The 24204-nt window shown below is 53.4% G+C and overlaps 2 protein-coding genes across 3 annotated transcripts in view; one reads left to right on the forward strand and one right to left on the reverse strand.

Annotated features, from left to right (window-relative positions):
- The window catches only part of GNB1 (G protein subunit beta 1), an 84368-nt gene extending 76932 nt beyond the window's left edge, over window positions 1-7436 (reverse strand). For both annotated transcript variants that reach the window (XM_058552679.1, XM_058552678.1), the window contains exon 1: window positions 7296-7436. The gene's annotated coding sequence lies outside the window, so the exon portion shown is untranslated. The remainder of the gene's footprint in view (window positions 1-7295) is intronic.
- A 7281-nt stretch (window positions 7437-14717) lies between these two features.
- CALML6 (calmodulin like 6) overlaps window positions 14718-24204 on the forward strand; it is a 16655-nt gene continuing 7168 nt past the window's right edge. Inside the window, 2 exon segments of the mRNA XM_058553861.1 lie at window positions 14718-14835; window positions 18722-18875. Coding sequence (XP_058409844.1) covers window positions 14718-14835; window positions 18722-18875 — 272 coding nt within the window.

The raw sequence follows: 24204 nt of genomic DNA on the forward strand, positions 1-24204 counted from the left end.
CGGGCCTAGGGAATCTTGACCATTGAATCCTCAGTCTACTTCTCACTCAGCCAAATTTGCTACTCTGACCATTTCCTCCCCTCTCAGAAGACTCTTTCCATAGGCTCTGACACTATGTTTTGATATTCTGCCAACTTCTGATTGCTCCTTGAAGCTTCTCTTCCTCTGCCCATCCCTTAATGCCATCCCTCAGGCTCTGTCTCAACGACTCTTCTCAAGCTACACCAATAGTCTTCAACTTTAGAGAATCTCTGGGTTCTTCTCCCCAGGAAAAGGCACAATCCTACCCCTATAATACTGCAAGGGGGGCCGGGGGGACACATTAGGATAGGCTGTCTCCAGCTGAGGACCTCCCTGGTCCCTGCAGGCACCCTGGGACAAGGCCCCTGATGTGCTCTCCAAAGCAGCGCAGCTCAGCCAGCTTGGTCTCAGGCTCCCTTTACATTCTTACTTACTGAGGATCCAGGGGCTTTTGTTTACATGGGTTATACCTACGGATACTTACTACATTAGAAATTTAAATGGAGAAGTTTTAAAAATGTTTAATAAGCCTATTATGTTACCGGAAATAACATTTTTACAAAAAACTAGAAAAATAATTTGATGAGAAGAGCAGCAATATTTTACATTTTCGCACACCTCTTTAATGTCTACCTCAATACGAAAGAGCTGAGGGGCCGGCCCCATGGCGTAGCAGTTAAGTGTGTGTGCTCCGCTGCTGGCGGCCTGGGTTCGGATCCCGGGTGTGCACCGAGGCACCACTTGTCAGGCCATGCTGTAGCGGCGTCCCGTATAAAGTAGAGGAAGATGGGCACCAATGTTAGCCCAGGGCCAGTCTTCCTCAGCAAAAAGGGGAGGATTGGCATGCATGTTAGCTCAGGGCTGATCTTTCTCACAAAAAAAAAAAAAAAGAAGAAGAAGAAGAAGAAAACATCTGCCAAATACCCCTGTCTAAACAGCCATCATTTCCTGTCAGCTCTCCTTTCAGCTCAAACAACCGCATGATCACTTGCCCAGGAGACAGCTACAGTACTCAGGCACATTAGTGCTTTATGCCTCCCTCATTCCCATTTCGTCACAGACTAGTAAACATGGGTACTCAGGGTTGAAGTTTAAGAAAATTAATTTTTGTCGCTTCATCAAGGACATTAGATTAAACTGGATTTTTTTTTTTTTTTTTTTTTTTTTACCACAAGTTCATGGCAGTAAAGAACACCATGACTACAATTACTACTATAGCTGGTTTGGTACCACAGCCGCGATTTGTGCTAAAGAATCAGCAGCTTTACCCACTATTGCTTTTGTACCATCAATGCAAATGTCAATACAGTGAAAGTCAAATAACATCCTAATCTGATTATGAAAGTAGCTTTGACCTAATGGATCCCTGGAAGAGTCTCAGAGACCCCCAGCAGTCCAAGATCACACTCGAGACCTTGTGCTCTAAGTGACCGTTACTCCCAAGTCTTCAATCTCTGAATACTGATAACCCTGAAAGCCCTACCTCCATCCACACCATTCCTCCAGAGCTCCTCATTCACAGGTACAGAAGTCAAGAATTCAACAAATACTTACTGCGCATCCTATTTCAGAGGCTGGCAATACTGTAGTGAACAAAAGTGCCTGTCTTAGGAGCTCAGAACTAGTGGGAAGATCAACATAAGGGATAGCAAGACAGGGCAAGGTAAGATGATGGAGATGAATGAGATCAGAGAATGCTCTCTGACAACAGGGTGTCTGAACAAGGACCAGAATAAAGGGAGCGAACTGTCCAAACGAACCTCTAGGAGTAGAAAGTGGAGTAGAGGAGTAGAAAGACCTCTGATACAGAATGTGGGAACGCTTCCTAGAGTCCTCAAACCCAGTCCCCCAGACTAAACTCATTATCTCCCCCACCAAAGCACGGCTTCTTATTTCAGTAAACGCAAAACAGCCACCCAGATGTCCAGGACAGAAACCTGTGGTCATTTATACCTTTCTTACCTTTCATTCAGTCATCAAGTCTTCTCAGTCACCAGCTTTACCACCCCAGTCCAGATTCCCTTCCTCTCTACACCAGCATCCCATCTGGAATCTCTGACCATAGTCCTCCTCCCTCCTCTTGGCATGCTCCAAGCTCAAGTACCAAGTGACGGTCCTGATCAGATCAATCACCTCCTTAAAACCCTTTGAAGGCTTCCTAAGGCCCTCAAGGTAAAAGTGCGAATTCTTTACCAAGGTTCTGACCTCTCAGCATCCATTTCTCACCACTCTCAAGCCCTTTGGAACTTCCGTCCCTGGACGGAAGCTACACGCTCTCATTCACTGGATACATAATTACCTATCATGCGTTAGACACTGTTCTGGGTGCTGGAGACAGGGCAGGTGAAGGAGGCAAAATGGCTGCTGCATGAAAAACACTCATGCCATCTCCTCAGCCTGGAACACTCTTTTCTTCCCCTCCACCCACCACCTGCCTGCCAGATAAGCTCCAACTGGAGGATTCTTCAGGTCCCAATATAAACTTTTTTCCTAAGAAGTCATCACTAACCTCTAGAATAGGTCAGCTGCCCCTGTGACCCACTGCACTTGCATTTCTCCTTTGTACCTGCTCAGCAGTCTCCTGTTAAACTATGAACTCAGTAAGGCCCTGGGCCACTCCCATTCTATGAGAATTTATAGCTTCAGCACCTAGCAGAGAAGGTGCTGAGTAAGCATTTTTAAAACAAATTTCCAGTTACAGTACTTATATATACATATATATTACATATATATTTATGAAAATATATGAAAAATATTTGATCATTATTGTCACTAGTTGGTGAATCAAGGGACATCAAAAAAAGTTTTGTGAAATCAAAAAAAATTCAGCATCATAAGAGGGAGGTTGGGTGAGAGCTCTCAAAAACAAACAATAATTTTACCAGTTTTCAAAGTGAATTACGGAATCAAAATTATCCTATAAAGGTAAAGAAGACTTTCGAGAAAAGAAAGAAATGTGAGAGAAGACTCAGGAGAAAGTGAGGTAATAAATAAGTGGCAAAGATTTTGCAAGAACTGGCTTCATCCTCACAAGCCCCTCAGGAAGGAGGTCCCAGGAGGCCCGTTTTACAGATGAGGAAACAGACACAGACAAGTCCAACAAAAAATCCCAAACCAGTAAGTTCAGTTACAGAACTGAGTTCTAACTCGGACAGTCTCAATCCTTCAGAATTGCAAATCTCAGAATTTTCGAGTGAATTTCTCTCCCTCTCTAGAACTCAGGAACTATTTTAAAATTCCTATGACAATTTTTTGGAAACCTATTGTAGAGGCTTTAACATTCTCTTGTCTAATTAGAAAGTGGCCAGAATTTTCTTAAACTTTATTATCTACAACACTTGGACAGGCAGTTAAGAGAGTCTGCAATCCTCATCAGGAATATATTTCAAAATTGCCACAGGACTGAGTCAGAAGACACAAAGATTCACACAAAAACACAATTACCCACAAGTAAACCATATGTTAACCATGCCCTTAGTATTCCAGTCCCGACAGGTTAAAGAATAAATACAGTCTTTCCTCCCTTGGTAAAATGTATTACTAAGCTTGGAGCAGCTAATTATTAAATCATAACCTTTCATCAACGGCAATATAGGTTCAACTGAATAATCTCTTAAGTATTAGATAATCTTAGATAATCCTGACTTGGCCTTTTAAATCAGTAAATTTTTAGAAATGGCTTTTTCCCAGAATTTTAATTTACAAAGTCAAATAAGGGAATACTCACTTGAGTCTTTAGAAAAAAGAAAAAGAAAAAGAAAGCAAGATTGCTCTACCACTGGAGGCCAGCAGTAATTTCCATCGATTACTGTGGCACCTGACAGTTGGCACTGCCACAAGCACAAGAGGGCTAAAACGGTTAAAAAGGTTTTGGCATTCCCCTAATCCACCGACCAATTCAAATGTTTATAGATTGCCTACATTTCTTAAATGAAAGTTCTGGAACAAAACTCATAGCTTTAAAAAGAAGTGGTACTCCATTCCTTTTCCCGAGCAGTCAATGTGATACTGCATTACTCAATATATACCCAGTCCTCAAATATTTGGACTGTTTCTTTCTTCCAATAATGTTACACATTCAGTTTTGTAAATTTATTTCTCTGATCTCAGGTTCAATTTAAATTTGTTTTTATCCCCTCATTCTATGTTCACTAAACCACTTAACTGATCTGTCTACTTCATCATTTCTCTAACCACTCCTATCAACAAATGCAAACCTGAAATCGGAATTTATACCAGGGTTAAAAAATTCTAACACTTTTTGTTCAATGCCTTACTAGACTTACGCTAAATAGGGGTTTCAAAATAATATGGTACGCCATATGGTCAAGTCCAGATAACAAAATTGAGACTATCTATTACCAATCCACTAATGCTAAAAGCCAAAGTCTGTAGACTAAGAATTTAATCCAATTTACAGACCAAATGAGCCAAATCTTTTGGACAGGGGAAAAAAAAAAAACAATAAAAAAACTATAATAAACGCCAATACTGCACGTCTAAAATAAAATCAGTGTTATTCAAGTATTAGCTAAAAGGCCAACTGATGGTAGATAAGTCTTATATCCTGAAGACCTTTCTCAAAGCTATTCGTAGAAATACAACTTTCCCCATCAAGCCAACTAATAACAGCCATAGAAATTTTTAGCAAAGTAAATGTAAAAGAACAAAGCTTTGAGAAATAAATTAACTCCTCATAAAATCAGTCTATTTCTCAAGTGGTCAAAATAAAGTCTACATAGGTTAATTCAAGCTTTGAAATCAAAGTTACTGGGCACAAAAAAAATCTGAAAAGGTTTTACCCTTTAAAAAAATACAATACATTATTCTGCAGCCTTTTGGCCGTCTTTTCAATCTCTTTTGAGATTAAAATTAAATCTGAGGATTTACTTCAACTCCCCAAAAAACATAACTAACTAAAGATATCAAACAGAAAGAAATCTGTAGAAAGAAATCTTCATTAAGGTATCATTAAAGAGCATTCTGCTTAGTACTTTGATGAGATACACACAGTTCCAGTGAAAACTCAGAGATCATACATGTCTGGTGGGTGTGTTCACTTAAGAAAGTAGCAATTCAGAGTCAAAACGGGCACAGTTGAACAATGTCCTCTCTAGGCTTACTCTCGAACCAACCACTCCAGCCAAAGATAAAACGTAGCCCTAGCACTAGCCCCGGAGCAGGGGGAAAGGGGAGTGAGCCACAGGCACAATCATAAAACTTAACTTTGTTTTCCTCAATTCTCACCTTCTAAGAAAAGTTTGTAGCACTTACAATGCCTGAGAAAGCAAAAGCAGGTAACACGGGAGTGAGTCTCAGGAATGACAGAGGCCTTGCAGTCCAGCCTCACTCGGCAGCAGGAAATCTCCCCCACAGGATCCTGACAAGATCGGCCTCTGGCCCTTCCAGTCGCACTCCATTTCTGGACAGCTCTAATTGTTGGAGAGTTGAATCAAGCCAAAAGCTACCACTCAGTTCTGCCGTGTGGAGGTTCTCAGACCTGCTTCCATGTTGATGGCACCAGCTCTGTCCCCAGCCACACACTCAGTATTATTAAGCAAGCAAAAAAGGAACTGCCTGTTCACTTTCTTTTTGCAATACATACCTTCCGGAAGAGTCCAGAATAGACCCTATCTATCTTAACAGAATGCAAACTAAAACTTTACTTTCAAATAAAGAATGCTTCCACCCCCAAAAAAGACTACAGCTTCAAATTAGAAAACAAAGAACTCAGATAGAAATCTTACGGCTAACGATGCTCCAAAGACCTTGTCCACTATCTAGAGTTAAAAGGAACTTCTCACAAACCTAACACCTTATTTGCTAATCATGAAAAATAATCTACATATTTTTTTAGTTAATAATCAATCTCATAAGCAACTGCTTAATCATCAAATATTATTTGAGATCACTGTGTTACCAGATAGGCAGCAAAATGAAAACACAAAAAACCCACTAATACTCTCCAAACCAAAACCATAGATTAAGATGTCTACATCGTTTACGCATGAACTCAGTAACGTACTCCTGAACGGTAAACGTCCACCAGCTTCCCTCCCCAAAATAAAAATTCATACATCAGTCTTCCCGCGGTAGACGAATCTGACAATCCTAACAAGCTTCCATAAAGAGGAATTTAGCAGCTAAAGCTCACACTGCTTCTGCAAGCTAACTATGCAATTTAAAGCACTTAAGAAATGTTCGAGCACCTTTTGAATCAAATATCAATTTGCAAGGGAAAGAGAGAAGGCTTTTCACAAGTCCGATGGCCGAGCCACCACCCTGGTGGCATTTCAGCACAACGCCTCCCCCGCCCCCACCCCGCTGCCACCGAAAAGCCCCAGGGGCCGAAGGAGGGCACCCAACCCGCGCTGCTCCCTCCTCTCCCCACCCCGGTCCTGACAAACAGCGCACATGGAGCCCCACACACAACCGGGGCGCAGGGGGAGGCCGGGCGCGCGCGGCTGACAATGGCAGCGGGGCGGACGCGCCATCTTGTCGCGGGGCCTGGCCTCGGAGCCATTCATTCGGGCGCGGGGACCCCGGCCCGGCCCTGCTCGTGCCCTCGGGGGGCCCCAGGCCACCCCCAGCCCACCCGCCCGCACGCTCCGCACCGGGCGAGGGAGAAAACAGCGAGAACGGGCTCGCCACGGGGCTGCCTGCCACTTCTCGGTAAAAACGAAAATAGCCGAGAATCGCTACAGGTTTGGTGCTCCCGGCACAGCCCTTTGTTTCTGCCCCAAATCCCCCCGAATTTCCGCGGGCAGGCGGGCGGCCGCTGGCCGGGCCCCAGCTTCCTCATTTCATTGTCCCCTCTCCATCGCGTCGTTACCAAACCGAACTTCAAAGTCGCCAGAAAAGCTGCATTTAAAACGCGGCGTCCTTCCCGAGCGGAGGACGAGCGCCCCCGCCCCCCGGGGAGCCCGCGCCCTTTGTTCTCGCCGCCCCGGCCCCGGCCCGCCCGCCCGGCCTCCCGATGACGGCCCCCGGACCTGGACCCCGCACGCCGGGCCCCGGCCGGAAACCTGGACCCAGACGCCAGAGCGGACCCCAGCCCGAGGCCTAGACCCCGGACCGGCCCGCCCGCCGCCGCCCTCAGGGGCCGCCTACCCCCGCCCCGCCGACCCCCCCGACCCTGCCCGGGCGGGGCAGGAAGACGCGGCGGGCAGCGGTGGGGGCGGGGCGGGGCGGCCCGGGCGGGGACCCGGGGCGGCGGGAGACGCCGGGGTCGCGGCCGGGGCCGGGCCGGGCCAGGCCGGGGCCGCCGCGCTCACCTCGGCGCCTCGTCCCCTGACGCCCGCGCCCGCCGCTTCAGCCGCCGCTCCGCGAGGTGGTCGCGCTCGGGCCGCTCCGCGGGCGCTGCGGGCAGATGCGCCGGCGAGGCTCGGTCCGGTCCCGCGGCGGCCACTCCACTCCCGCGCCCGCGCCCGCTCCCGCCGCCGCCGCCTCCGTCCGCCCCTCAGACGCCTCCAGCCATCGGGATGGGCGCGGCGGCCCCTGTCCGCAGCTTCGGGAAACCCCACGGCCGCGTCACCGCGCACGCCGCGCGCGCGCACGGCCCGGCGCTGGCATGCGCGTGCCCGCGCTCCTCCCCCTGACCCCGGCGCCGGGCCCGCGCACGTGCGCGAGCCGCTTAAAGGGGCCGTGCCGCGCCCTCGGGGACCCGCTCCGGGAGCCCCGAGGCTAGGCCTGGGCCTCTCCCATGCCCGACTGCGCGCCTGAGGGGCCGACCCGCTCGGTTCCCAGCCAGGCGGACGTAGGTGGAGGCTGCAGGGCGGGAGGCAGATCCTTCCTCACCCCACACCCACGCCCGGCGCTAGGCACCCCTAACCCTCACCCTGCACACGCGCCTGGTACATACACCCCGCACCCGGCATCCCGCACCCAGCACAAGCGCTCCGCATCGTATACCGCACCCGGTACCCGTACAGGAGCCCTGCACCCCGCACTGCACTCTGCACCCCGCATTGGACACCCCATACGATGCACTAGTGCCCTGCACCCTGCACAAGCGCTCCACACCGTATACTGCACCCCGTACTCGCACAGGCACCCTGCACCCTGCACACACACGCATGCCAGGTACCCGCACCACGCACACGTGCCCTGCGCAGGCCCAGCCCAGGCCAACCCTCAGGCCCGCAGGTGCAACGGAGTTGATCAATTCCTTCATGTAAGGCGGTGGCCCAGCGGGTTCCACGCTGGACGAGGTCGTGGGGTGGACGCCCCACTGCCGCGTGGACAAGGCCAGTCCCTGGGGTTACTGGTGAGGCTTGAGTGAGCTCAGGCCCGTGCAGGCAAGTGTGGCCTCGGGTGGTCAAGCCCAGGGCCCCCTGTCAGGAATGGCCACCTGGGCAGGGAGGTGTGACCACAGGAAAGTATCAGGAGGGAGAGATGGTCGACCCCTGCAAATGCCACTGAGAAGTCAGCTGGACAGCTGAGGATTGAAGACCCCCCAAGTGGGGAAAGGGAAGGGGACGGAGATGGGTCAGATGTCACCAGCCTGTAGTTTCTGTACAATGTCAATGTCAATATGAATGTCAATAGAACAGCCCCTGGCCCACCACCTCCATCTTTCAGCTGACTTCTGCCTCCCCACTTCCAACAGCTTCTCACCCCACTGACTTCTTCACTGAAAGCCTGCAGTCCCCAACCCTAGTCACCCTGCCAACCCCCTCAGCCTCCTGCCCCTTCTTCCCTGTGCTGCCCTTTCTAGATCAAATTCAGGGCCCCTTCTCCTCCAGCCTACAGGGCTTGGCTAAAGGAGGCTGGAGAACACACCCAAGAATGCAGCTGTCCCCTTAAACCAGGGCCACAACCTCAAGGGGCCCTATCACCCCTCCCGCCTTCCCCAGCCTGTTTCCCAGCTGCAGCTGATGTTTCTCTTCTGTGTGTGTGTGTGTGTCTGTGTGTGTATCTGTGTGTGTCTAGGGCAGCCCTTCACTCCAGCATTGGGCCCATACCTTCCCACCCACTTGAGGGCTGTGCTCCCTGTCCCCACCCTTAACTCCGCTCTTTCCTACCAGCCCACAAACATGTCCCCATCATCCTTGGAGCCCTTTCTCAATTCCTGGCACAGGACACTCCAGGCTCATCTTAGACCCTCCCAGTCCCATACCTGAACTCAGCCATTTCTCCAAGGAGCCCTGGTTCCTTTTAGTTGGGAATGGTATTTAGAAGCCAGGATCCAAGCTCTGAATGTGCTCACTGCTACTAAGGTGTCATTGCTTCCAGCGGACAGAGCTAGAGAACATATGTATGTATAGGCATACATGAATATGTACACACACACAAACTACCACCTCATGTAACCAATCTCCATCATCTCCAACCAGTCTCCACCCCGCCCTCCTCATTCGGCATGGTCTCTCACCTCTACTGGGCCACCACAGTCCTCACCCCTGCAGGGATGTCCACCTTGCTCAGCTGAGCAAAGACTGAATGTCAACCATATCATTTCTCTGTTCAAAACCATCGACAGTTCCAACCTCCAGGTCCCTCTGCCCTCCTCTCTGTCCTGCACTCCGGCTTCTCTCTGTTCTGCTACACACATAGCCCACCACGTTCCATGCTCTGGCCTTTTGCCCTTGTGGCTCCATCTGCCGGGGAGGGTCTCCTCCATAACCTCCAGTCACCACAGTGAGTCTCCCTTGGCCCCCCTCGACCACCACCGACCTCCCCAGTGCCTCTCAGCTTCACTTTTCTTCAGAGCTCTCACTCCTGGACTGCACATGGTTCATTCACGGGCTGTTTTGCTGACTTCCTAGACTGCTGCTCCAGCAGTGTGGGGCCCACAGTGGGTCCTCAGGGAACGTTTACGGGGCGGGTGAAAGGGGTGTGAGCCACCCTCTGTGTTCCAAGTGAGGGGGCACAACTCAGCATGAGGACCACAGGCTGGGGGAGCAGGCACGGTTGGAAGAGAATGGTTACTGTGTCCAGGACGAGGGCCGGCAGCCCGGGGAGTGGAGGTGGGTGGTTCTGCAGCACTGCCCATTGCTGGCGAGGAGGAGGTGGGTGACGCACAGTCAGAAGTATGGGTGTCCTGAGCGTTGGCAGGTGGGTCCCAGAAATGATGGACCCAAGGCCCCAGACTCAGGGTCAGAGACATTCCTCCCAATCCAGTGGGTCTGATGCCAACCTTCAATGCCTACCTAAGTCCAGGACTTAGAAAAGTAGAAATGAGGAGGGAAGGAAGGGGAGGAGGGAGAGGATGTGAAAGGTGGGGGAAGGAAGGCAGAGCCACAGCAGAGCAGAAGGAAGTGGGCAGGGGGGTGAGTGGTCTCTGCGGAGACCTCTGTGCTGCTGTGGAGATGGCAGGAGGCCTGGGGGACCCTCAGAACCCCCACCCTGCCATCCTAGTTCCCGGCAAACCCACCCGAGGGCCATGAGGGGCACCAGGCTGCAGGCCTGACTGGGCAGCAGGTGTGCCGGCAGGGCTGGCCCAGGGCTCCCCAGTCCCACAGGCCACAATTGGCCTGGCAGGGCACATCCCCACTTATACCAGGGCCACAGGGCAAGTGCCTGCCACAGCTGTCCAAGGTTTTGGGGTGCAGCCCTGGCACCCTGGCTAATCTGTAGGTCTGCAGGGTGCAGGGAAGGTCAGGGCCTTCCCTGGAACTTGCCCTGTGGCCAGGCCTCAAACCCTCCTTTATGTGTTTATGGACCGGGTATGAGGGGCAAAGTTGAGGGGAAGGCTGGAGGGAAGGAGAAGGGGACATGGGGACTTATTCCCAATCCCCTGCACAGCCTGGGGCCTCATCCCCCTCCAATGCACACAGGCCACAGAGTTAGTCCCAGGGGTCCCTTCCCCACCCCTAGGCCAGGGGACATGTGCCTTGGGCCTTGATCGGCTCTCAGGAACCTACAGGAGCTTCCAGCTTCCGGCAAGGGCCCTTTAGACCTCAAGGGTCTGAAGGCTGCTCTGGGGACCCTGCCCTCCCTGCCCCCTCACCACCCACTCCACCCAGGCCTCCTGCAGTTTTTGGCTCCCACTGCTGCCCAGGCCCAACCTCAGTGGGACACAAATCAGGGCCCCGTGGTGGACCCACTGCCCGCTACCCCAAACTGTGGAGAGCTCACACCCAGCCAGCCAGGAACCCTGGCTTCTCTTGATTTCCTAGCAACACTCCCTCCGTCTCTAGGTAAGTGGCTTAGAGATCAGCCTGTGGTCCTGAGTCCAGAGCTGCACACGAACAGCAGTAGCCAGCCCAGGGCCAGGCCAGCCAAGCAGCTGCAGGGTTGAGCAGGGCCCCAGGGTGAAGGCGGCTGCCCCCGTGCCTGGCTCAGCGCCTGGCCATCATTAAAACCTGGGGAGCGAGATGCATAATTCAGATGCTCCTGCCACATCTGCTCTTTAGCAGGAAATGGTCTTCCGGGAAAGTAGGTCTTTTTAAATCTGAATTATTCAAACTGTGCACGTGACCAGGACCTGCTGCCAGGGACCTACTCCAAGCCTGGCTTTGAAGGGTCTCCAGGCGGCAGGGGGCAGCTCCCAAAGAGTCTGTCTGTGTCCTGCGGAGCACTGTCTGTTTCTCCACCACGTGGCCCTCCAGTCTTTGCTTCCAGTAAGTGAGACAGGAGCCAGACCCTGTCTCCACGCCCCAGAGGACGGAGGACAAGGACAAGGCAGGGATGGAAGGGTGCAGTATGTAGGTAATCCGGAAGAAGCGCTAATTAGTTCCTGCAGGCTTCCAGAGGCAGGGTTTGGTGACAAAACGGGGTCAAGATAGTGAGGATGGTAAGGAGGCCCCTCCTCATTCCTTCTCTCTGCAGACACTTACCGAGTGCCCACTGGATGCCAGGAAGGCCCAGGTCTCTGACTGCACATCTGTCTGACCAGCGAGCCTCCTGGGAGCCGGCCTGGGGGTGGGTGGCCTCAGAGCCCAGGGTAGGGTTGAGGCCCCATGTGGGCGTGGCCAGCAAGTCACAAACAACACAGCTCAGGAGGCTGATGTGGCTGCAGAGCAAGCCTTATCAGCCTTGGGGAGGGTGTGGCCGTTGCCTCCGGGCTGCCAGCAACCTTGGAAGATCCCGGGACCCCTCCTCTCTTTCTCCCAAGACATGGCTCGTCCCTTATCCCCAAGTCCCCCACCGTGCCTCTTGTGACCTGACGTCCAAACCCATGACCCTCCTGGCCACCCACCTTTGGTCAGGAACCAGACATCCCTCATGGGGGCACCAAAACTTGGGGGGCAGTGGGGTATCAGGAAGTGCCACATGAGGAGTGGAGGAGGGGCAAACACGGAGGTGGGCAGCTGCACTTCAGGGGGCATGCCCCCACCCCGGCCCTAAGATTGGAGTAGACACCCCAGGGAAGGCCCAGGCGGCCTCCTTGCCACTCCAGGAGGGAGCTGTCCCAAGCGGGTTGAGACCGTGGGGGCAGGGCTTAGCTCTGACCATCAGCTCCAGCAAACACCGTGTTGTCTTCTGAGATGCACAAGAAAGCCCACCCTCCTCTGCGGGCTCTGGTCTCACTGCAGAGTCTGGGGCTGCGTTTGTGGAGGTGGAAAGCCTGGCTCCATCCACTGGCTCTGGGTGCCACAGAGAAACCTAAACCACGGGCTTTTCAACATCATTATTCATAGAATGAGACATCTTTGGTTGAAAATACAAACCTCTGTAATGGAGAAAGATGCAACCATGAGTGGGGAGAGTGGCATTCCCCACACATTTCTGCAGAAGCACGTGCACCCATAGGCATGTACATAACACACACACGTGAGTTGGATCAGTCAGGACTCGGGGCAGCAAGTGGCAGAAGCTTAAACCAGCTTATGTGAAAAGAGGCAATTGACTGGCTCAGGGAATGAGCCCACGAGGAGATGAGTGGGCTTCAGGCATAACTGGATCCAGGCATTCAGTGAGGCTGTCAGTTTGGCTCTGCTTCCCCAAGTGGTGCCTCTTTTTCTCTCCCTCTGCCTGGTGGGGAAATGGCTGATGGGCCCGCCTTCCCATCACCCCCAGCTTAGCAGCTACAGTGCTCCAAAGACTCTGAGAATTCTGTATGTTGACCCCAGGAAGGCTCTGAAAAGCCCCATTCAGATTTCGTGTCGCCCTGGGAACAGGGAATGGAGAGGACACAGTCAGTGGCTCTGTTGGGACAGCACGCAGGCCCAGAGCAAAGGCAAGTGTTGTCACTAGGAGGAGAAAGGCTGCTGGACAGAGGAAAAGCACAGGTATCCCCACACGCCTCTTGGCTAAAAGCAGGATTTGGGCAACAGCTGAGCTCCTTAGAAGTGAAGCCTCTGTTGGTTATTGGGTTCAAGGCCCACACAGGCCCAGGTTCCCTGCTCCTCCTGGCTGAGGCCAGGCAGCCCCAGCCTCTGGGCTGCTCTGTCGTGAAACCGGATGCTGAGGCAGAGCCTGGAGGGATGGGACTGGGCAGGCTCTGGCCTCCCCACTCTGCTCTGCCTCCACCCCCCGAGCAGCAACTTCCTTGGCCTCCCAGGACAAGGGCATTGAGGGTACCCCAGGGGCAGTGAGCGCTCCCACCCACTCCAGCCCTCAGCCCCATTTCCTGTCCGGGCCTGGGCGGTCCCTTGGCAGGGAGGCCACAATTGTTCTCCACAAGCACTTCCCCCAGCTGCCTGCAGAAGGCCAGGCAGTCACCCGCCAGCCTTGGAGTGCAGCTGCGGCCGTGCCCGAGGCACATCCTGGGCCAGGGCTGGAACGCTGAGACAGGGAGGGGAGAGACAGAAAGTGTGATGCGGAGACTCAGAGACCCGCAGAGAGACCAAGGGTCAGAGAGGGGCACATACGACCCTGACACCCGACCCCAACACCCACGCACAGATGGGAGATGGGAGCCCAGGCAGGCAGCAGAGAGATGAGTGGACAGGGAAGCCTCAGTGCCCAGAGTGGGAGGGGTCTGGGAGAGGGAGCCCACTAGGCGGGGGCCTGGAGGCCAGGAGCAGGGCTGGCTCAGGGGCAGCTGCTGCCCCAGCCAGGCCTTGAGGCTCTGAGCCCTCAAGACCCCCTGTGGCGACCCCACTCTCCTCCCCAGCCTGGCCAAGCCTCCTGTCCTCAGGTGCCACCTACAGGACTTGATGTGCTCAGGGAGGGATCCCTGGGACCAGGAAGCAGGGACACAGCCCCAGTATCACGTATACGCCAGGTGGGCCACATTGTCTTGGTGGGCCACAGGCCCTGCAGGGTGACTGATGCTTCCACCCCCACCCCAGTCCCAGCCCAGGCTTGACACCCCCCGGAGTGCGGGCAGCCTGCACACTGTGCACCCCCTTAGTTCCCAAAGCAAACATGAGCAGGGACTGATGGGGTGGTGGCTGCAGGGATCACAGTAACCTGTCCAGGGGAATGGGAGGGAGCTGCTCTCAGGGCCACTGGACCTGCCCTGGTCTCAGCTCCCCGTGCCTCCCCCTGCCAGGGCCCTGCCTGGGGGAGGGCCACCCCAGTCGTTGTGGGGATTCATCTCCCTGCAGATGGCGCCCCGGGACTCAGCTCCGTCAGCATCTGCCAGGTAAACAGCCTGCACCTGGGGCACCAGCAGGCAGGAGGAGAGTGGGAGGTCCAGCCCCTTGGGGTGCCTACTAAGGAGCCACAAAGCCTTCCCGAGCCCACTGCCCTGTTAGCCCGGCCAGGTAAGGGGCAGCCCAAAGATGGACTCAGAGCCTGAACCGTGAGCCCTGGAACGGCCTTGCTACCCCTAGGAAGCTGGCCTGAGGTCATCTGTTGCGAAGATGCCCCACGGGGCAATTTCCAGTGACAGGCAGCAGTTGCGCAGCTTTCCTGGAAGCAGGGAAGCAGGACTCAGCCAGGACAGCGGCACGGAGGGGAAGGCGTGGTTCTCCTACCGAGGTTCTGCCTCACCAGCTACCTTTTTGTTTTTAATCGTGTTAAATTACACATGACATAAAAGTTACTGTTAAACTCTTTTGCAGTGCACAGTTCAGTAGCATTTAGTACATTCACGTTATTGTGCAACTGTCACCTGTATCTAGTTCCAGAACACTGTCATCACCTCAAAAGGAAACCCCGTCCCCGCTGAGCAGTTACTCCCCATTCACTCCCCCACCCATTCTCCGGCAACCACCAGTCTGCTTTCTGTCTCTGTGGATTTACCTGTCCCAGGTACCTCATATAAGAGGAATCATACAACATGTGGCCTTTTGCGTCTGGCTTCCCTCACTGAGCATCACGCGTTCTCCCAGTTCATCCATGTTGTAGCTATGTCAGTGCTTCACTCCTTTTTATGTCTGAATAATCCGTTGCACGGATCCACCACACTTTGTTTACCCCTTCGTCCGTCAATGGATCTTTGGGCTGTTTCCATCTTCGGGCTCTTGTGATTACAGCTGCTATAAATATCAGTGTACATGTTTTTGTTTGAACATCCGTTTACAGGTGGAATTGTGGGGTCGTATGGTAACTCTGTGTTTAACCTGAGGAACCGCCAAACTGTTTTCCACAGCAGCTGAACTAATTTACATTCCCACCAGCAGAGCACGAGGGTCCCAATCGCTCCACATCCCCGCTCACACTTCCACCGTCTGCCTTTTTGATCGCAGCCGTCCTAGTGGGTGTGAAGTGTGTCTCACTGTGGTTCGATTTGCATTTCCCTAGCGATTTGTGATGTGGAGCATCTTTTCATGTGCTTATTGGGGCTGTTGTTGAGTTGTAAGAGCTCTTTGTATATTCTGAACCCTGGACCCTTATGAGATGTGTGATTTGCAAATATTTTCTCCTATTCTGTCAGTCGGTCTTCACGGTCTTCACTCTGTTAATAGTGTCCTTTGACGCACAAACGTTCGTAATTTTGATGACGTTCAATTTATCTCTTTTTCCTTTTTTGTTTCTTTGTTGCCTGTGTTTTTGGTTTTGTATCTAAGGAGCCATTGCCAAATCTAAATTTATGAAGATTTACTCCTATGTTTTCTTCTAAGAGTTTTATAGTTTAACTCTTAAATTTAGGTCTTGGATCCCTTTTGACTTAATTTTTGCATGTAGTGTGAGGCAGGGGTTCAAGTTCATTCTGTTGCATGCGGATGTCCAGTTTTCCTACCACCCTCGGCTGAAAGGACTGTCCTTTCACCATAGAATTGTCTGGTCATCCTTGTCGAAAATCAATTGGCCATAAATGTGAGGCTTTCTTTCTGGGCTCTTGATTCTATTCCATTGGTCTATACATCTGTCTTTATGCCAGTACCACGCTGTTTTGATCACTGTAGCTTTTTTTTTTTTTTTTGTGAGGAGATCAGCCCTGTGCTAACATCTGCCAATCCTCTTCTTTTTTTTTTTTTTTTGCTGAGGAAGACTGGCCCTGGGCTAACATCTGTGCCCATCCAGCCTTCCTTTATATGGGAGGCTGCCACAGCATGGCTTGCCAAGCAGTGCATTGGTGTGCGCCTGGGATATGAACCGGTGAACCCCGGGCCGCTGCAGAGGAGCGCGTGCACTTAACCACTTGCGCCACTGGGCCGTGCACTTAACCACTTGTGCCACCGGGCCGGCTCCCTGATCACTGTAGCTTTGTAGTAAGTTTCAAATTGGGAAGTGTGCGTCTTCCAACTCTCTTCTTCTTTTTCAAGATTGTTTTGGCTATTTGGGGTCCCTTGCAATTTCATAAGAATTTTTTTTTTTAATAATTTTATTTATTTATTTTTTTTCCCCCAAAGCCCCAGTAGATAGTTGTATGTCATAGTTGCACATCCTTCTAGTTGCTGTATGTGGGACACGGCCTCAGCATGGCTGGAGAAGCAGTGCGTCGGTGCGCGCCCGGGATCCGAACCTGGGCCGCCAGTAGCGGAGCGCGCGCACTTAACCGCTAAGCCACAGGGCCGGCTACTTCTTAAAAAAAGATGAATGCTGAGAGGAGGAGACCAAGGAGGGTGTCTTAGTCCTTCTGCTGGTCAGTGGTGGTCCGTGGTAGTCAGCTTACTTAGGACCTGTGGCAGTGAGGAGGGCATCCTGCTGGGCTGTGATGGAACCACTGGGAAGTCTGAGCAGGGGCGTGACCCCCTCTGGCTGCTGTGGAGTCGGGTGAGCCGTGCGGAGGGCAGCACAATGGGCTGGGCAGGCAGGACAGGGCCACAGATTCTGGAGTGACAGGACCTGTGGTGGTTCAGGGATGAGGGTACAGAGGAGGTAGGGGCGACACCAGAGTGTCCGAGCAGCTGGGTGGCTCACTGGGAAGATGGGGAGGGGCAGCCGGGGTGGGCAGTTGAGGTGGGGCAGGGGGAGAATGTGCTGTGTCTTGGACCTTTCTAGCCCAAGATGTTTACAGATACTAGGCAGAGGAGCAGGTGTACAGTGGGCGTGGAGAGCCACAGGCCAGTGAGGGGCCACGGGGGACCATGTGCAGCCAAGGACGTCCTGGGGCTCCAGTCCCCTCAAGGGGAGAGGGGTGAGGGGTGAGCAGGAGGAGAACCCCAGACCCAGAGAGATGGGGGGACTTTGCAGACAAAAGGGTCGTGTGGCCAGGGCAGCAGGGACTAGTGTGGGATGGGGTCCCAGGTAGGGACCCAGGGAGCTGTAGGATCCCAGAGCTGTCCTGAGGGGTGGGGGTACATGTGAACCAACACAGCCAGGAGGCAGGACAGGGCTGGGGTGAAGGGGGGAGCCAGCTTCATGGAGGCCTTGAATCTGGGCCTGGTGGCACCTCAGAAGAAGGGGAGGGAGGGCCCGTGCTGTCACCCGGCCTCCACTCCAGCGCTTCTCCCCCACAAACCCCCAGCACAGCATCCGCCCCAACCCCACACCATGGCCTCTTCCACTTCCCGGCAGCACGTTCTTTTTTTTTTTTTTTAAAGATTTTATTTATTTATTTATTTATTTTTCCCCCCCAAAGCCCCAGTAGGTAGTTGTATGTCATAGTTGCACATCCATAGTTGCTGTCTGTGGGATGCAGCCTCAGCATGGCCGGAGAAGCGGTGTGTCGGTGCGCACCCGGGATCCGAACCCGGGCCGCCAGCAGCGGAGCACGTGCACTTAACCGCCAAGCCACGGGGCCGGCCCCTCGGCAGCACATTCTTATTGACTGGTTCTCGTGGTTTTGGCTGCCTGTGGAGCAGCGACCCCTCCTCACCGGGGCAGAACCTGGAGCAGGTGCTGAATAAAGGTGGCCCAGGGGAGCTGTGGGCTACACAGGTGTGTGGAGGGTCTTGCTCCCTGGAGAGCCCCCTGCACCCGATCCTGCTGGGCCCCCTTACTCCTGTTCAGCACCTGGGGACACTGTTCAATCTGGACAGGGAGGATCCAGCCCCTCGCCCTGGGTCAGTCTCCTTCTTTTTCTCCTCCCCACCTCGCTGGCCCCTTCTGTCTGCTGAGCCATCCTCCCCGGGCCAGCTGCCCCCTTGCCCCATGCATGAGTCCAGCCCTTCAGGCCAATGGAACTGCCCCAGGACCCCTGATGAGGACCCAGGGGCAGCCCCAGCACCCAGAGCCCCTCAGCTGCCTTCTGAAGTGGAGGTGGGCACCCGGGTAGCTGTGGGGGTGCCTGTGGTTGGGTGTTGGCTGGGCCAGCGAGGACAGCAAGGGGGGATCACTGGGTCCCTGCACTCTCCTGCCCCCACCTGCCCTTGGCCTCCAGGCTCTGCTCCAAGTCAGGCAAGCACCTGACACTCAGGCTGGGCGCCACTGCACATGTCCGGGGGCAGGCAGGAGGATGGGGGGACAGCAATGCCCTTCTGCAAGGCCATCTAGGCCCCAGCACCCCCTGCAGCACCCCTAGTCCCCTGGCCTCCAGGGTCTCAGTCCTGCAGTCCTCAGCGGCAGCGGGACTTGGATCCTGAAGGTGTGGCTCACCCCATCTCTCGAGAGTGCCACCAGGGCCTGGGGCTGTTTGTCAAGAATCCTATCCCTGAAGCCCAGCCTATCTGCCACCTGGGAGGTGATGCAAGGTATGCCCGGAAGGGGCAATGAGAGACGAGGAGGGCCCTGGGGGCCAGAGGGCCTGGAGCAGGGTGAAATCCCAGGGTGGTGGTCCTGGAAGCCCCGGGGTGGAAGAAGAAGTAGTGCACTGGGACCTCAAGCAGCAGGGGTGCTGGGTAGACCCAGAAGCATCCACGGGCCCTCAGGGCTGCCCCTCCTGGAGCAGCTGGGCATGCAGGCGCTGGATGTTTTGGAAACCAGCAGGCATGGCTGGGCACGTGGGGCGGCTGCACAGAGGCAGGGGCCCTGGAGCTCTCACTGTGACGTCTGTCAGGGACCGCTGGGCCTTGCTGCATTCCCCTGGGCATTTGCCCAGGGCTCATGCCCAGGCCTGCCCTGGGGTCCCCTGGGGGTGGCTCAGCCTGACAGATCAGACTTCTAAGGGGCTGTCTGTTCTGTCCTGTTGCCCCCCCAGACCCTGGTGGCCACGGGAGTCAGGCCTTGGGTGGGCACTGAGGTGCCCAGACCTCTGAGAGAGACCATGGGGAGGAACACCCCACAGAGGGTGCAGGGGTGAGGGGCTGTGGGTCAACCCCAACTGGGGGCTCCCTGGGGCCCGTTGAGGCCAGGGCCATGCGTGCCCCACCCCTGCTGCCCAGTCCTGCCCTCCACGGGCCGTGGGTGCTGCCCCCAAGGCCAGGCTCTGCAGAGAGGCGGGGCAGGCAGTCCCCATTGGCAAGGGGCTTCACGTCCTTGAGACTCAGTTTCCCCTCCATGCAGGACATACCTCCAGGCTCCTGCCCCCTTCCAGCTGCTGGGCCCACTGGAACCTAGAATGTCTTGGACCAAATGACCTTGCTGTTGTCACATTCAAACAAGACTGAAGAAAACAAGGAAGGAAGAGCCCCCAGAATACGAAGGCCCTGGAGCCTTGTAGAGGAGCAGGGGCCACAGGGCACAGGGCTGCCAGGGGTCAGCTGTGAGCCCCGCTGGGCCTGGACGGAACAGGGCCACACTGAATCACACAGCAACCGGGCAGGGCAGCAGGCCAGGCCCCTGAGCACAGCTGGGCAGCGTCTTAGGACAAGGACAGGGACCCCTGGGGCAGGCCCCTCATGGTCCAGTGCCTGCCCCCTCCCATGGTGTGAACCGGCTCCACCCGGAACAAAGGGCTGTCTGAGGCCAGGGGTGCTTCTCTGGGGGCCTGGATATTTGGGATCAGGGATCAGCCCAAGGCGAGCGGTAGCTCCACTTTTCCGCAGTTCGCACCTTGCCCCACCACTCGCCACCTGCGTTGGGCTGAGCTGTCGTCTGCCTTACAGGCGAATGAAAGGGATATTTATGCCTATTTTTGTCCTAGCAATTGTGGGAACCCAGAAGTGAGCCTTCCAGGGCAGGATTTTGAAACGAAGGACGGAGAGCAGCCGGGACACACGGCCTGGGACGCTGACTCCCGCGAAGCTCCAACCCGCGGAAGGGCCGACTCCAAACGCGCAAACCCGGAAGGCTGCCAGCCCAGCGGCCCGCCCCACCCCTCCTCTCCCGGCTCCGCGCGGCCCGCGAGCGCCGCCTGGTGCAGAGGCGCGGAGTGGTCCCCGGGCGGGGGAGGGGCGGGGCGGGGCCGAGCGACGGGCAGGGGGCGGGACGGGGCCGGGTGACCGACAGGGGCGGGGCGGGGCCGAGTGACGGGCAGGGGGCGGGGCGGGGCCGGGTGACGACAGGAACGGGGTGGGGCTGAGTGACGGGCAGGGGGCGGGGCGGGGCCGAGTGACGGGCAGGGGGCGGGGCGGGGCCGGGTGACGACAGGAACGGGGTGGGGCCGAGTGACGGGCAGGGGCGGGCAGGGGCGGGCAGGGGCGGGCGAAGCCCCTCCTGGTCATCGCCCTCCCCGGTGGGGTGGGGTTCTGACGCTCTCCCGGAAGGTCCCGGATGGCTACGGTCACGTGTTCCAAGACGAGCCTGTGTCTTCACTAAAACCGTAGGTAGTGTCCAGGGCTGGTAACCCGCAGCCCTCCCGGCCCACTCCCTTCGAGAAACAACCCCTTTCAACTCTGGTCTTGAGTTAACGGTTAATCGAAACGTCGGTAGTCAGAAAAGCTGATCAGTTTGATGCTGATCTTTAAGGTCGAGATTTCTTTGTGGATCAATCAATGATCGATTTTTATGCCAATCCAGAGGTGCTTGAAGAGAATGTTCTGAGACTGCGACCCCAGACCCAGCAAGCGCGTGGAGCTCGCAGTGCCTGTGACACCCCCTCAAAGAAGAGCTGCAGGTCCCTGGAGGTCGCTGCCTCGGGGTTCTCCGCATTCGGCTTCCGACCGTTCCGTAGCCTCACGTTTGCAGGTTGTGTCTCGTGAGCAGAAAGCATCTGGAGTTTGTTTTTATCCGGTCTGACAATCTGCCTTTAAAGTGGAGATCGTTTTAAATGGCATTATTTTGATTATTGATATATTTGGATTTTTTTAAATAAACATTTTTAGGATAGGTTTAGGTTTACGGAAAAATTGCTGACAGCATAGAGTTTGCACACACTTCACACTCATTCCCTCTATTAAGAACATGTTACACTAGCACCGTACATTCGTCACATTTAACCGACCATGTTGATAGTGTTATTGACTGGAGTCCCTGCTTCGTTTAGATTTCCTTAGTTTTTACCGAGTGTCCTCTTTCTGTTCAGGATCCCACAGTAAACTTAGTTGTCACGCCCCCTTGGGCTCCTACTTGGTTTTGATGACCTGACAGTTTTGAGGAGCGCTGGTCAGGACATCTTGTAGAACGTCCCTGTATTGGGATTTGTCTGGTGTTTTCTCTTGCTTAGACTGGGGTCGTGGGTTTCGGGAGGAGACCATGGAGGTGCAGGGCCCTTCTTCTCACACCGCATCACTGTGACATCTCTGTGACATGATCTTGGTCACCTGCCCTCTCTCCCTCTTCATACCTGACTCTTTGGAAGGAAGGCACTGAACAGGCCCACAATTAAGGAGTGTGTGTGGGGTGTGCTCCCCCTCCTTGAGGGTAAAATATGTACATAAATTATTTGGAATTCTTCTGTGTGGGAGATTTGAATTTTTTCCCCCATTTATTTATTTATTCAGTCATTTATATCCATACAGACTCATGGATATTTCTTCATTTTTCTTGTGGTGTTAAAATTTACCTAACATAAAATTTACCATCGTAACCATTTTAAGTGCACAGTTGCAGTGGCATTACGTCCATTCATATCCTTGTGAAACCATCACCACCATCCATCTCCAGAACTTTTTCATCCTCCCAAACAGAAACTCTGTCCCCATTAAACACTAACTCCCCATTCCTCCCTCCCTCCCTTCCCAGGCCCTGGCACCCACCATTCTACTTTCTGTCTCTATGGATTTGACTGCTCTGGTACCTTATGTAAGTGGACTCACACAGTACTTGTCTTTTTGTAACTGGCTTATTTCACTGAGCATAATGTCCTCAAGGTTCATCCATATTGTAGCAGCTGTCAGAATTTACTTCTTTTTAAGGCTGGATAATAATAGTTCAATTGTGTATTGTATTGGAATTCTCCAGAGAAACAGACTCAATAATATATATATATATATAAAAAATATAGAGAGATGAGGAAATTTATTATAGGAATTGACTCATGTGGTTACAGAGGCCAGGAAGTCTCATGATCTGTCTTCTGCAAGCTGGAGACCTAGGAAGCCTGGTGGTGTAATTGGGTCTGAGTCTGAAGGCCTGAGAACCAGGAGCGCTGATGTCTGAGGGTGGGAGAGGATGGAGGTGCAGAGAGCAAATCCACCCCTCCTCTGCTTTTTGTTCTATTTGGGCCCTCAACAGATTGGATAATGCCTTCCTGCATTGGTGAGGGTGATCTTTGCTGAGGAAGATTCACCCTGAGCTAACGTCTGTTGCCAATCTTCCTCTTTTTTTTTCTTTTTTTGCTTGAGGAAGATTAGCCCTGAGTTAATACCTGTGCCAGTCTTCCTCTATTCTGTATGTGGGTCGCTGCCACAGCATGGCTGGTGAGTGGTATAGGTCTGCGCCTGGCATCTGACCCTGTGAACCCGGGCTGCCGAAGCTGAGCGCGCTGAACTCAACCACCAGGCCACGGAGTCGGCCCCAGGGGGGGTGCTCTTCTTTACTCAGTCTACTGATTCAAATGCTATTCTCTTCCAGAGACACCCTCACAGACACACCCACAAAGAGTGTTTTACCAGCTATCTGGGCACCCTTAGCCTGGTCAAATTAACACATAATATTAGCCATTACATATGTATATACCACGTTTTGTTTATCCATCTATCCATTGATGGACATTTGGGTTGTTTCTACTTCTTATCTATCATGAATAATGCTGCTATGAACATGGGTGTACAAATACCTGTTCGGGTCCCTGCTTTCAATTCCTTTGGGCGTTCACCCAGAATTGAAATTGCTGGATTGTATGATAATTCTATGTCTACTTTTTTGAGGAACCTCCATAACATTTTCCACTGTGACTGCACCACTTTACATTCCCACCAACAGTGCACCAGGGTTCCAATTTCTCCACATCTTCCCCACACTTGTCGTTTTCCCTGTTTTTGCCAGTAGCCATCCTCGTGGGTGTGAGGTGGTATCTTGTTGTAGTTTCGATTTGCATTTCCCTGATGATTAGTGATGTTGAACATCTCCTCATGTGCTTGTTGGTCTTCTTTGGAGAAATGTCTATTCAAATCTTTTGCTCATTTTTGAATCCGGTTGTTTATTTTTGTTGTTGTTGAGTTTTAGGAGTTCTTTACATATTCTTGATGTTAATCTCGTATCAGATATGTGATTTGCAAATACTTTCTCCCGTCCTGTGGGCCATCTTTCCCTCTGTTGATGGTGTGCTTTGATGCCCATGGATGTTTGTTTTATTCTTCGGCTATAACCCAGCATGCCCTGATTTCTTCTGTTGCTCACACTCTTCCAGCTTTGGCCTGGGAACTCTACAATGTTACTTTCTGCTCTAATTATGGTGCTTTTCTTATGCTTCTGTCTCCCTTCCTGTATCTCTTAGGTTCGTTACATTTCCTTTGTTCTTTTTTCCTCCACAGATGTAGTAGAAGTCATACAACCTCCTTCTATGATTTTAGTGATTACCCTGAGTTCATATTATGCTTTAATCTCAGTCCCTCGCCCTGGCCATGTCTGGAACAGTACTGGGATCTTACACTTGCAACCCCTCCCGTCTTCCATGGTTGGTGGTCCGAGGTTTGGGTTTCTTTTTTTTATACCCCCTGTCCAGGCTGGGCTCCCCGCCAAGCAAACCCTGAGACAGGACTCAAGACTAGGGCACGCAGTTTTCCCTGGGAGTGCAGGAAGTAAGAAGGGACCGGAAGG

This window comes from Diceros bicornis, chromosome 13 (genome assembly GCF_020826845.1).
Source record: "Diceros bicornis minor isolate mBicDic1 chromosome 13, mDicBic1.mat.cur, whole genome shotgun sequence".
In the NCBI taxonomy this organism is placed as follows: Eukaryota; Metazoa; Chordata; class Mammalia; order Perissodactyla; family Rhinocerotidae; genus Diceros; species Diceros bicornis.